Source organism: Pongo abelii, chromosome 19 (assembly GCF_028885655.2).
Source record: "Pongo abelii isolate AG06213 chromosome 19, NHGRI_mPonAbe1-v2.0_pri, whole genome shotgun sequence".
In the NCBI taxonomy this organism is placed as follows: domain Eukaryota; kingdom Metazoa; phylum Chordata; class Mammalia; order Primates; family Hominidae; genus Pongo; species Pongo abelii.
The window spans coordinates 52,955,325-52,967,575 of NC_072004.2; the positions used below are offsets into that span (position 1 = coordinate 52,955,325).

Below are 12,251 nucleotides of genomic sequence, written 5' to 3' on the forward strand. Positions count from 1 at the left end.
TTTATAAGTTGGTTTTTCTGATTACTTTAATGCAAATGAGATTATACCATACTCTCTTCTTTGTCACTTCCTATTTTCATATAATTTAAGTTAGGCATCTGTTGATGTCAGTATAAGTAGATCTAGATCATTTTTTATAGTTGTATAGCTTTCATTACATGGATGTTTCACAATTTATTTAGCTAACTACCTATTGTTGGACATTTGGTTATTTCCAAATTTTTGCTATTTTATATAATGCTGCACTTATATAAAATAGTTTTATATAATTATGTTTAACTATACTACTACTATGTCTGACAATTGACTTGTATCAAGAACATACAAAGAATTGTTACAAGTTGCCAGGCAGAGTGGCTCACGTCTGTAATCCCAGTGCTTTGGGAGGCCAAGGTGGGCAGATCTCTTGAGCCCAGGAGTTGAAGACCAGCCTGGGCAATATGGGGAGACCCCGTCTCTACAAAAATACAAAAATTAGCCAGGCATAAGGGCACACATCTGTAGTTCCAGCTACTTAGAGGCTGAGGTGGGAAGACTGCTTGAGCCCAGGAAGCTGAGGTTGCAGTGAGCCAAGATCACACCACGGCACTCCAGCCAGCGCATCAAAGGCCCTGTCTCAAAAAAAAGGAAGAAGCAGGGGTGGCAAATAAGTAGAGTATAAGCCACCTCATCCAACCTGATTGGAACCAGTAGTTGACTGGTTAATCAGTTCAAGCAAGGAATCATAAAAATTGATGCACGTGCCGGGCATGGTGGCTCACGCCTGCAATCCCCGCATTTTGTGAGACCGAGGTGGGCTGATCACCTGAGGTTAGGAGTTCAAGACCATCCTGGCCAACATGGTGAAACCCTGTCTCTACTAAAAATACAAAAGTTAGCCATGCATGGTGGCACACATCTGTAATCCCAGCTACTCAGGAGGCTGAGGCAGAAAAAAGAAGAAGAAATGCTACGTGAAGCCTTTTTATAAGGGCATTAATTTTATTCACGAGGGCAGAGCACTCATGACCTAATCACCACCTTGAAGGCCTCACTTCTTAACATCATCACATTAGGTCTTAGGTTATAACATGAATTTTGGAGGACTCAAGAAAAAAAAAGTGAAAGACAACGCACAGAATGGGAGAAAATACTTGCAAATTATATACAAAGTAGGCCCACTTTATTTGTGGAAAATATGTAGCCAGACACAGTGGCTCATGCCTGTAATCCCAGAACTTTGGAAAGCTGAGGTGGGAGGGTCACTGTCCCAGGAGCTCAAGACTAACCTGGGCAACATAGGGATACCCTATCTCTACGATAAATAAATAAAATTACCCAGATGTGGTGATATGTGCCTGTGGTCCCAGCTACTTGGGAGGTTGAGGTGGGAGAAAAACTTGAGCCCAGGAGGTTGAGGCTGCAGTGAGCCAAGATCGCATTAATGTACTCCAGCCTGGGCGATAGACCGAGACCTTATCTCAAAAAAAAATCTATACATCTATATATATATTTATCTATATATAGATATAGATAAATATAGATATATAAACATATTTATAGTTATATCGATACATAAATATATAGCTATATATAAATATATGTTTATAAATATATAGATACATATATGTAACAAAATATGTTCCAAGACCTCCAGTGTATACCTGAAACTGCAGGTAGTACCAAACTCTATATATACTATGTTTTTTTCCTATGCATACATACATACTTATGATAAAGTTTAATTTATAAATTAGGCACTGTAATAGAATAACAACAATAACTAATAATAAAAGAGAACAATTAGAATATACTTTTTTTTTGAGATGGAATCTTGCTCTGTTGCCCAGGCTGGAGTGCCATGGCGCCATCTCAGCTCACTGCAACCTCCGCCTCCCAGGTTGAAGCAATTCTCCTGCCTCAGTCTCCCAAGTAGCTGGGACTACAGGCGCCTGCCACCCCCGGCTAATTTTTGTATTTTTAGTAGAGACAGGGTTTCACCATATTGGCCAGTCTGGTCTCAAACTCCTGACCTTGTGATCCACTCACCGTGGCCTCCCAAAGTGCTGGGATTACAGGTGTGAGCCACCGTGCCCGGCTACAATATACTTTAATATAAGTGACATGAATAGTTTTCTCTCTCTCTCAAAATACTGTAATATTTGGGATTGCAGCTGCCTGCAGGTAACTGAAACTGCAGAAAGCATAAGGGGGACTACTGTATCTGACAATGGACTTGGATCTAGAACACATAAAGAACTCTTACAACTTGATAATAAAAAGGATATAACCCAATTTAAAAATGGACAAAAGATCTGAACAGATATTTCTCCAAAGAAGACATACAAATGGCCAGTAAGGGCCAGGTGCTGTGGCTTATGCCTATAATCCCAGCACTTTGGGAGGCCGAGGCAGGTGGATCACTTGAGGCCAGGAGTTCAAGACCAGCCTGGCCAACATGGTGAAAATCCATCTCTACTAAAAATATAAAAATTAGCCAGGTGTTGTGGCGGACGCCTGTAGTCCCAGGTACCCAGGCAGATGAGACACAAGAATCACTTGAACCCGGGAGGCAGAGGTTGCAGTGAGCTAAGATTGCACCACTGCACTCCAGCCTGGGCAACAGAGCAAAACCCCACCTAAAAATAAATAAATAAATAAAAATAAAAGAAAGAAAATAAATAGCCAATAAGCACAAGAAAATATACTCAATTTCTGTCTTAGTCTGTTTGTGCTGCTGTAACAAAATACCTGAGACTGAGTAATTTATAAGCAAAAAATTTATTCCTCACAGTTCCAGAGGCTGGGAAATCCAAATTCAAGGTGATAGCACATTTGGCATTTGGTGAGGGCCTGTTCCATTGTTCCCGTTCTCGCAGAGGCATCTTCACACGGCAGGAGAAGAAAGGAAAAAAGAAGAAGAAATGTTATACGAAGCCTTTTTATAAGGGCATTAATTTCCTTCATGAGGGCAGAGCACTCATGACCTAATCACCACCTTGAAGGCCTCACTTCTTAACATCATCACATTAGGTCTTCGGTTATAACATGAATTTTGGAGGACACAAACATTCAAACCATAGAAACATCATTAGCCATCAGGGAAGTGCAAATCCAAACCACGTTAAGATACCACTTCACACTCACAAGAATGGCTATAATAAAAAGACAGATAATAACAAGCGTTCGAGAGAATGTGGAAAAATTGAAACACTCATATGTTGCTGGAGGGAATGTAAAATGCTTTGCAATGAAGTTGGAACTGCTTTGGAAATAGTCTGGCAGTTCCTTCAAAGTTTAAACATAGAGTTATCATATGACCTGGCAATGCCAGGCTTCATCATATTCCCAAGGGAAATGAAAACATATGTCCACACAAAAACTTATATGTGAATGTTCATAGCAGCATTATTCATAGTAGTCAAAAAGTGGAGACAGCTGGGCGTGGTGGCTCCCAACACTTTGGGAGGCCAAGGCAGGAGGATCGCTTGAGCTCAGGAGTTCGAGACCAGCCTGGCCAGCATAGTGAAATGTGATCTCTACTAAAAATACAAAAATTAGCGGGACATGGTATACGTGCCTGTAATCCCAGCTACTTGGGAGGCTGAGGCAGGTGAATGGCTTGAATCCAGGAGGCGGAGGCTGCAGTGAGCCAAGATCACACCACCGTACTCCAGCCTGAATGACAGACTGAGACTCCATTTCCAAAAAAAAAAAAAAAAAGTGATAAAACAGATAAATGAAATGTGTTATATTCCTACAATGGAATATTATTGAGCCATAAAAAAACAAAAGGAAAGAAGTACTGACACATGCTATAACATGAATGAACCTTGAAAACATTAGGTTACTTGAGAGAAGCCAGTCACAAAAGACCACAAATTGTGGGGTTCCATTTATATGAAATGTCCAAATAGGCAAATCCTATCCTAAAAGAAAGTAAATTAGCGGTTGCCTAGGACTGAGGGATGGAGGAAATGGGGAGTGACTGCTCATAGGTATGGGATTTCTTTTTTGAGAGAAATGAAAATATTCTAAAACTGATTGTGGTGGCCAGGCTCAGGGGCTCACGCCTGTAATCCCAGCACTTTGGGAGGCCAAGGCGGGCAGATCACCTGCGGTCGGGAGTTTGAGACTAGCCTGACCAACATGGAGAAACCCCATCTCTACTAAAAATACAAAATTAGCTGGCCATGGTGGCACATACCTGTAATCACAGCTACTCGGGAGGCTGAGGCAGGAGAATTGCTTGAACCAGGGAGGTGGAGGTTGCAGTGAGCTGAGATCATGCCGTTGCACTCCAGTCTGGCGAGAGAGTGAGACTCCATCTCATTAAAAAAAAAAAAAAAAAAAAAAAAAGAATGTTTCAGGCGGAGGGAAGAGAAGTGCAATGGTGCTATTTCAGGCAGAAGCTTGTCAGGTTTGCTGTGGTGTGGCTAATGTGGAAGGACTCAGTGGGAAGGAAAAGAGATGAGGGCAGAGTACTGGGCAGGGCCAAGTTAAAGCCATATGCATACTGTTACATTTTTTACTTGTCTAATATATTTCATTAAATATAGACAAAATATTATAAATAAAGATATAACTTTTGATGTTTGTAAGGTCATCTGTTATTTCCACTCCTTTTTTTTGAGATAGGGTCTCACTCTGTCACCCAGGCTGGAGTGCAGTGGTGCGACCACAGCTCACAGAAGCCTCGACGTCCTGGGCTCAAGCACTCCTCCCACCTTAGCCTCCTGAGTATCTGGGACTACAGGCACATGCCACCGTGCCCCACTAATTTTTTATTTTTTGTAAAGACAGGATTACTCCATTGTACCCAGGCTGGTCTCAAACTCTTGAACTCAAACACTCTACCCACCTTGGTCTCCCAAAGAGCTAAGATTACAGGCGTGAGCCACTGTGCCCGGCTTGTTATTTGCATTTGTGATTTTAAAACTCCATGTTTTTTATCATAAGTTTGTCAGGTGCTTTCTGAACAGGAAATGCCTTAATTTATGACTCAAAATACAAACAAATGTAGGTGATCAAACGCATATCTATGTCTTCAATGGAAATGTATATACATATGTCATTAATGAAGACAACCTGAGAACATGAAATTCATGATATATTTTCTTTTCCATCACCTAGCCCCCTAAAGGAGAGATCTTTCATTCAGAGCCCTGGGTTTTGTTTTGTTTCATGATTTGCTTTTTTTTTTAAATAAGAGTTTATTTATTTATCTATCTGAGACAGGGTTTCACTCCCATCAGCCAGGCTGGAGTGCAACGGCATGATCTCAGTTCACTGCAACTTCTGCCTCCTGGACTCAAGTGATTCTCTTGCCTCAGCCTCCCGAGTACTGGGACTACAGGCACATGCCACTGCATCCAGCTAATTTTTTGTAGAGACAGGGTTTCACCATGTTGGCCAGGCTGGTCTTGAACTCCTGAGTTCAAGCGATCCACCTGCCTCTGCTTCCCAAAGTGCTAGGGTTGCAGGAATGAGCCACCGCATGGCCAAAAGAGTTTATTTTTTAAAGAAAATTGACTTCTTTGAAAAAGTAGAAATGAGGCTGGGCGCGGTGGCTCACACCTGTAATTCCAACACTTTGTGAGGCCGAGGCAGGTAGATCGCTTGAACTCAAGAGTTTGAGACCAACCTGGCCAACATGGTGAAACCCCATCTCTACTAAAAATACAAACATTAGCCTGGTGTGGTGGCAGGTGCCCGTAATCCCAGCTACTCGGGAGGCTGAGGCAGGAGAATCGCTTGAACCCAGGAGGCAGAGGTTGCAGTGAGCCAAGATCGCGCCATTGCACTCCGGCCTGGGCAACAAGAGCAAAACTCCATCTCAAAAAGAAAAGAAAAAGTAGAAATGAGGAAGTGGCCAGCCTGTGTGGGGATCTAATCAAACAAATCTTCCCTTGATGAGGGTAGTACTTAAGTTGAAAAAAATTTGCCTATATAATAAATATTGCAATATTTTATTTTATTTTACATTTTTTGAGATGAGGGTCTCACTGTGTTGCCCAGGCTAGTCTTGAACTCTTGGGCTCAAGGGCTTCTCCTGCCTCAGCCTCCCCAGTGGCTGGGCTAATAGGCACACACCACCGTGCCCAGCTCTACATACAGATTTTTTTTTTTTTTTTTTTTTTGAGATACAGTCTTCACTCTGTCACCCAGGCTGGAGTGCAGTGGTGCCATCTCTGCTGACTGCAAGCTCCGCCTCCCGGGTTCATGCCATTCTCCTTCCTCAGCCTCTGGAGTAGCTGGGACTACAGAAGCCTGCCACTGCGCCCAGCTAATTTTTTGTATTTTTAGTAGAGACGGGGTTTCACCGTGTTAGCCAGGATGGTCTCGATCTGCTGACCTCGTGATCCGTCCGCCTCGGCCTCCCAAAGTGCTGGGATTACAGGTGTGAGCCACCGTGCCCGGCCCATACTGATTTTTAAATTAAAAAAATCTACATTCTATATTCCCATCATAGCTTCTCCCTAATAAAATCTTTGTCAGTGTTTATGGGACTTCTTCCCTGGAAAATCTGCAAGCAGCCTGGTAGCTTTATATATATAGGAAAGCCAAAGGACAAACTAGGAATTATGTCAGAGATGGGGAAAGACTAAGGATTTTACCCAAATCAGTTGAGAATCAGCCTTAAGTATAAATGGGCCAGGTGTTGGTGGCTCACACCTGTAATCCTAGCACTTTGGGAGGCCAAGGCGGGCAGATCACTTGAGGTCAGGAGTTCGAGACCACCCTGGCCAACATGGCGAAACCCCGTCTCTACTAAAAATACCAAAATTAGCCAGGCGTGGTGGCACGTGCCTGTAGTCCCAGCTACTTGGGAGGCTGAGGCAGGAGAATCACTTGAACCTGGGAGGCAGAGGTTGCAGTGAGCTGAGATCACACCACTGCACTGCAGCCTGGGTGACACAGCGAGACTCCATCTCAAAAAAAAATTAAAAAATAAAAAATAAATGAAGCACAATTAACATTTTATAATTTTATAGAGCAAAAGTCCATAAAAATAAATATTCTAATTAACTGTTTCTCCTACATCTTATAAACACTATTATCAAGCTCATTTAAGATTGAAGATAAATTATATCATGGCATGGGTAAAGATTTTCAAGAAGGAGTTGCTGAGATAAGCGTCAAAATTCTCCAGCATAAATTCACTGACAGGGATTTCTGTTCAATCTTTTTAAAATTCTAATATCCAATTTATTTCCTCTAGAGAATAACTCATGTAGAATCATAACCACTTTGGTGGACCTTGATTTTTCCATCAGTAAAAGTATAGAACTAGTTTTGACTTAACAGTCAACAAATGCCTACCCTCTCCATATCTGGCTGATGAGAGCGCCCTCATGTGTGCATTTGTTGTAATGTTTTAGAAATCTGAAAAAGACAATATTAATCTCAGCAGTAATACAATAAATAATGTCTTCATTTGCACATTTATGATAGCTTCAGGTATTACTCAGTAAAAGCTAAAGGCAAATGCTGTAGTAGGTTAATCTTACTGTCGTTCACTATCAAACCTTTCATATGCCAATTTCATCCTAAAACAGTGAAGTTATTGTTTTGGTTTAAATTTTAATTTAATGACTTAAGGGACTTTTTCCCTTAAAACTTCTAAATATTTCATTATAATATTATTTCATCATTAGGCTTAAAGGAAAATATGTGGTCAATTGAGTTGTTATTTATTATACATGATAGCTTGGCATCATCTTTTTAGGGATGGAAAACAGCTCCAGGGACCAAGTCTAACTCAGGTTTTTGATATAAGAATTTACCTGTCAGCCGGGCGTAATGGCTCACACCTGTAATCCCAGCACTTTGGGAAGCCAAGGCGGGTGGATATAGGTCAGCAGATTGAGACCAGGAGTTCAAGACCAGCCTGGCCAAGATGGTGAAACCCCATCTGTACTAAAACTACAAAAATTAGCCAGGTGTGATGGCAGGCACCTGTAATCCCAGCTACTTGGGAGGCTGAGGCAGGAGAATCACTTGAACCCAGGCAGCAGAGGTTGCAGTGAGCCAAGTTCACGCCACTGAACTCCAGCCTGGGCAATAAGAGCGAGACTCCATCTCAAAAAAAAAGAAAAAAGAATTTACTAGTTTAAATCGTAACAATTTCTTCCTACTCAAAGAGACTACATTGGAAGAAGCCAAAAGAGAAGCTTATTTATTTATTTATATACTTTATTTATTTATTTTTGAGACAGAGTCTTGCTCTGTCACCCACGCTGGAGTGCAGTGGTGTGATCTCGGCTCACTGCAACATCCGCCTCCTGGGTTCAAGCGATTTTCCTACCTCAGCCTCCCTAGTAGCTGGGATTACAGGTGTGTGCCACAACGGCCAGCTAATTTTTGTATTTTTAGTAGAGACAGGTTTTCACCATGTTGGCCAGGCTGGTCTCAAACTCCTGACCTCAGGTGATCCACCTGCCTCAGCCTCCCAAACTGCTGGGATTACAGGCATGAGCCACCAAGCCCAGCCTAGAGAAGCTTATTTTTTAAAAGAAAATATACAAAAAAATCAAAATCTCATAAGTCCAATTGTAATTTTTTTTGGCTTTTAAAAAATGCTAATGCCCTCAAATATTCTCCTATCCAATCGTTGTATTTTAAATGGCATTCCTCCAACAAATATTTGTTGAGCCCCCCACTATATGCCAGGATTGAAATGTCAAATTGAAGGAGGCAATAGTTACTGAAGTAAAGCAAAAAAAAAGTACTGATTGTTTTTCCTTCTATAAAATGACCTAGTAATAACTGCTTTACCCAGGAGAGTTGCTGTAAAGATCTAATAACATGACATATATAACCACACCCCTAAAGAATGAGGTGTTATTAAAATGTTTGCAAGAGAAACCTTAGTAATTCCAAGCACATATTTTAGGAATGGTTTCTTGTGTAGAAAATCCTTGAATGTGAGGCTCTGCTGATTTTTTTAATGCATATTCTCTTCTTATGTATGCGGATTTTTTTTTTTTTTTTTGAGACAGTGTCTCACTCTGTTGCTCAGGCTGGAGTGCATTGGCATGATCTTGGCTCACTGCAACTGCCACCTCCCAGTTTCAGGTGATTCTCCTGCCTCAGCCTCCCGAGTAGATGGAATTACAGGTGTGTGCCACCACACTTGGCTAATATTTGTATTTTTAGTAGAGATGGGGTTTCACCATATTGGCCAGGCTGTTCCAGAACTCCTGACCTTGTGATCCACCCACTTCAGCCTCTCAAAGTGCTGGGATTACAGGCATGAGCCACTGCGCCCGGCCTATTTTTTTAACTAATGTTTAAAGAGACCCACTTTATGTACAGAATTCTGGCTACAACCTAACAAATGAGTTGCTCTGTTCATCAGTTATAGCCAATTTAAGTAATTGTGAAAAGCTCAACAATACTTTAACTGGCAATGAAAGCTTCAATATCTCACGTTTACCACCACAACTTTGGATTTCTTGGTAGCTAAATAAAATGCTTCTATTTTGTGGGGGAAAAACTGTCACATAAGTTGAAATTCTGCAATGTTCAATTGACAAAAAGGTCTCTATGTTAAATCAAAGGTATAAATTCCACGTCAGTAGTACATGAGAGAGAAAAAAAGCCAAAATTAAAGTGATTCATGCTCACTTCCCTAACTGAACCTAAGATTTTACTAACAGAGATGCCGTAACTTTGATCATGCACATATCAAACTTGAATTTAAAAACATGCATGCACTCACTCATCTTTTATCTCTTATGTAATTAATACTGTAAGATTATATTTTGCCTACGTGCTCTATATTACTAATTTATAGGATTATTACTATTCAGTGTTGTTTACTTGAAACCATACTGTACTATACACAACTTTTGCATTCCATGCCAACTTTATTTTTTTTAATTAATTTTTTTTTTGATACAGAGTCTCACTCTGTCACCCAGGCTGGAGTGCAGTGGCACGATCTTGGCTCCTGCAACCTCTGCCTCTCGGGTTCAAGTCATTCTCCTGCCTCAGCCTCCCAAGTAGTTGGTACCACAGGCACATGCCACCACACCCGGCTAATTTTTGTATTTTTGGTAGAGATGGGGTTTCACCATGTGGGCCAGGCTGGTCTCGAACTCCTGACCTCAAGGTTATAGGTGTGAGCCACCATGTCCAAACCCCACGCTAACTTTAGAGCTTATTTCCCATCCCATAAGATACAACACTACTTGTGTTACGTAGTGAGCAGTGTGGGGAAGAAAAGCATAGAATTAAGTTAGTGACAAATCCAGTGAACTCAAAAAGAGGGAAAAAAACACTCCCAAACAATTGTTGTCCCCATATTCTATTCTCCCTAGAGGTAGTCCAAAAAGGAATGACAAAAGAAAAAAAAGGATACAAAATGAGATAATGGTTCATGTGACATATAAGTACAGTAATAAAATAAACAAACATATATGATATTTAAGCAAAATAGTATGTATGCATTGATGGTCATCTGATATAAATCCATCATTTCTGTTGGCCAATATCTAAAACCTTTACTTTTCTGAGGAGACAAGCTATAAATCTATGCAGATATTTCTACAATGAGAATTCACTATTACATATGAACCAATATAATTTGGTGTCAAATATTCACAATTAGTTTTAAAAAATCCCCTACTTGGCCAGGCATGGTGGCTCATGCCTATAATCCCAGCACTTTGGGAGACCAAGGCAGGTGGATCATAAGGTCAAGAAATTGAGACCATCCTGGCCAACATGGTGAAGCCCTATCTCTACTAAAAATACAAAAATTAACTGCGCGTGGTGGCAGGCGCCTGTAGTCCCAGCTACTCAGGGGGCTGAGGCAGGACAATCACTTGAACCCAGGAGGCAGAGATTGCAGTGAGCTGAGATGGCACCACTGCACTCCAGCCTGACGACAGACTAAGACTCAGTCTCAAAAAGAAAAAAAAAATCCCCTACTTATGTTAAGAGTACCAAAAATAGGGCCAGGAATGATGGCTCATGCCTATAATTTTGGCACTTTGGGAAGCCGAGGTGGGAAGACAGCTTGAGTCCAGAAATAAAATAGTGAGACTCTGTCTCTGCAAAAAAATAAAAAAATAGCTGGATGTGGCACACACCTGTAGTCCAGGTACTCACGAGGCTGAAATGGGTGGATCACTACAGCCTGGTAGGTCAAGGCTGTAGTGAACTGTGATCACACCACTACACCCTACACCCAGCCTGGGCTACAAGGTGAGATCCTGTCTCAAAAGAAAAAAAAAAAAAGGTACAAAAAATCAATAGCTCTTTCAGGAATAAAATACATGTAGTTAGTGAGGTTTTTCTCTCCCACTGCTATAACTTAATTTTTGGTTGAGATGCTAAGCCAAACATCATTTTAAGTCTGTGGCCCAACCAAAAAAGGGAATCATACTCTTCAAAGAATTGTACATTCCCACTCTAATTGCTAAAATAAAATGTTGGATTATGAAAATCAATTTTGTAGGTATCAATAAGTTATAAGAGCATGGCTTATTTAAAAAAAAAAAGTGGGCCAGGTGACCTACATGAGCTTCAAAGCAAGCAAACTGAATTTACTTATCGAAGAGCCCATCCTCATACTTAAAATTTCCCGTGACTACATGGAAATTCTTTCACTTACCAGGAAGACCTGATTGGCACTTTCACTGAGAGCTGCATCATCTGGGCTGTCGACACGTGTCTGACGTGCAAACTTGGAATCAAACTGACTTACATCCTCTTCAGATTGCTTTATACAAACAAAATAATTTAGAAAATAATGAATAGTCTATATGACATCAATCAAATGCACTGTAAGCTCTGGGAGCTCTTTTCGCAGGGTTTAACTATAATAAAGTATTAGAATAGTCTTAGCAGGCACAGAATGAGAAAAAAATGCAAGTGGAAAATACTGAGTCAAATTACATCTTCAAATCTTAAACATGCACTAAAATAGATTTTAGTACACTGTTATTCCTATTAAAACTGTGAATATATCGACTAGGCATGGTGGCTTATGCCTGCAATCCCAGCACTTTGGGAGGCTGAGGCGGGCAGATCATGAGGTCAGGAGTTCGAGACCAGCCTGGCCAATATAGCAAAAACCCCCTCTCTACTAAAAATACAAAACATCAGCCAGGCACGGTGGCGGGCGCCTGTAATCCTAGCTACTCAGGAGGCTGAGGCAGGGGAATTGCTTGAACCTGGGAGGCAGAGCTTGCAGCAAGCAGAGATCATGCCACTGCACACCAGCCCAGGTGACAGTGCGAGAGTCTGTCTCAATTAAAAAA

General features: G+C 41.1%; 1 protein-coding gene across 18 annotated transcripts in view; it reads right to left on the minus strand.

The window, feature by feature from the left end:
- Window positions 1-12,251, minus strand: part of LOC129051366 (ribosomal protein S6 kinase beta-1-like) — a 33,469-nt gene that overhangs the window by 7,227 nt on the left and 13,991 nt on the right. For 8 of the 18 annotated variants that reach the window (XM_063718736.1, XM_063718739.1, XM_063718738.1 and 5 more), the window contains 4 exons: window positions 11,603-11,710; window positions 4,187-4,284; window positions 3,560-3,675; window positions 2,772-2,864 (listed from right to left, as the gene is read on the minus strand). In XM_063718736.1, coding sequence (XP_063574806.1) covers window positions 2,772-2,864; window positions 3,560-3,675; window positions 4,187-4,284; window positions 11,603-11,710 — 415 coding nt within the window. The other 10 variants (XR_008515564.2, XR_008515562.2, XR_010138279.1 and 7 more) reach the window with 8 other exon arrangements.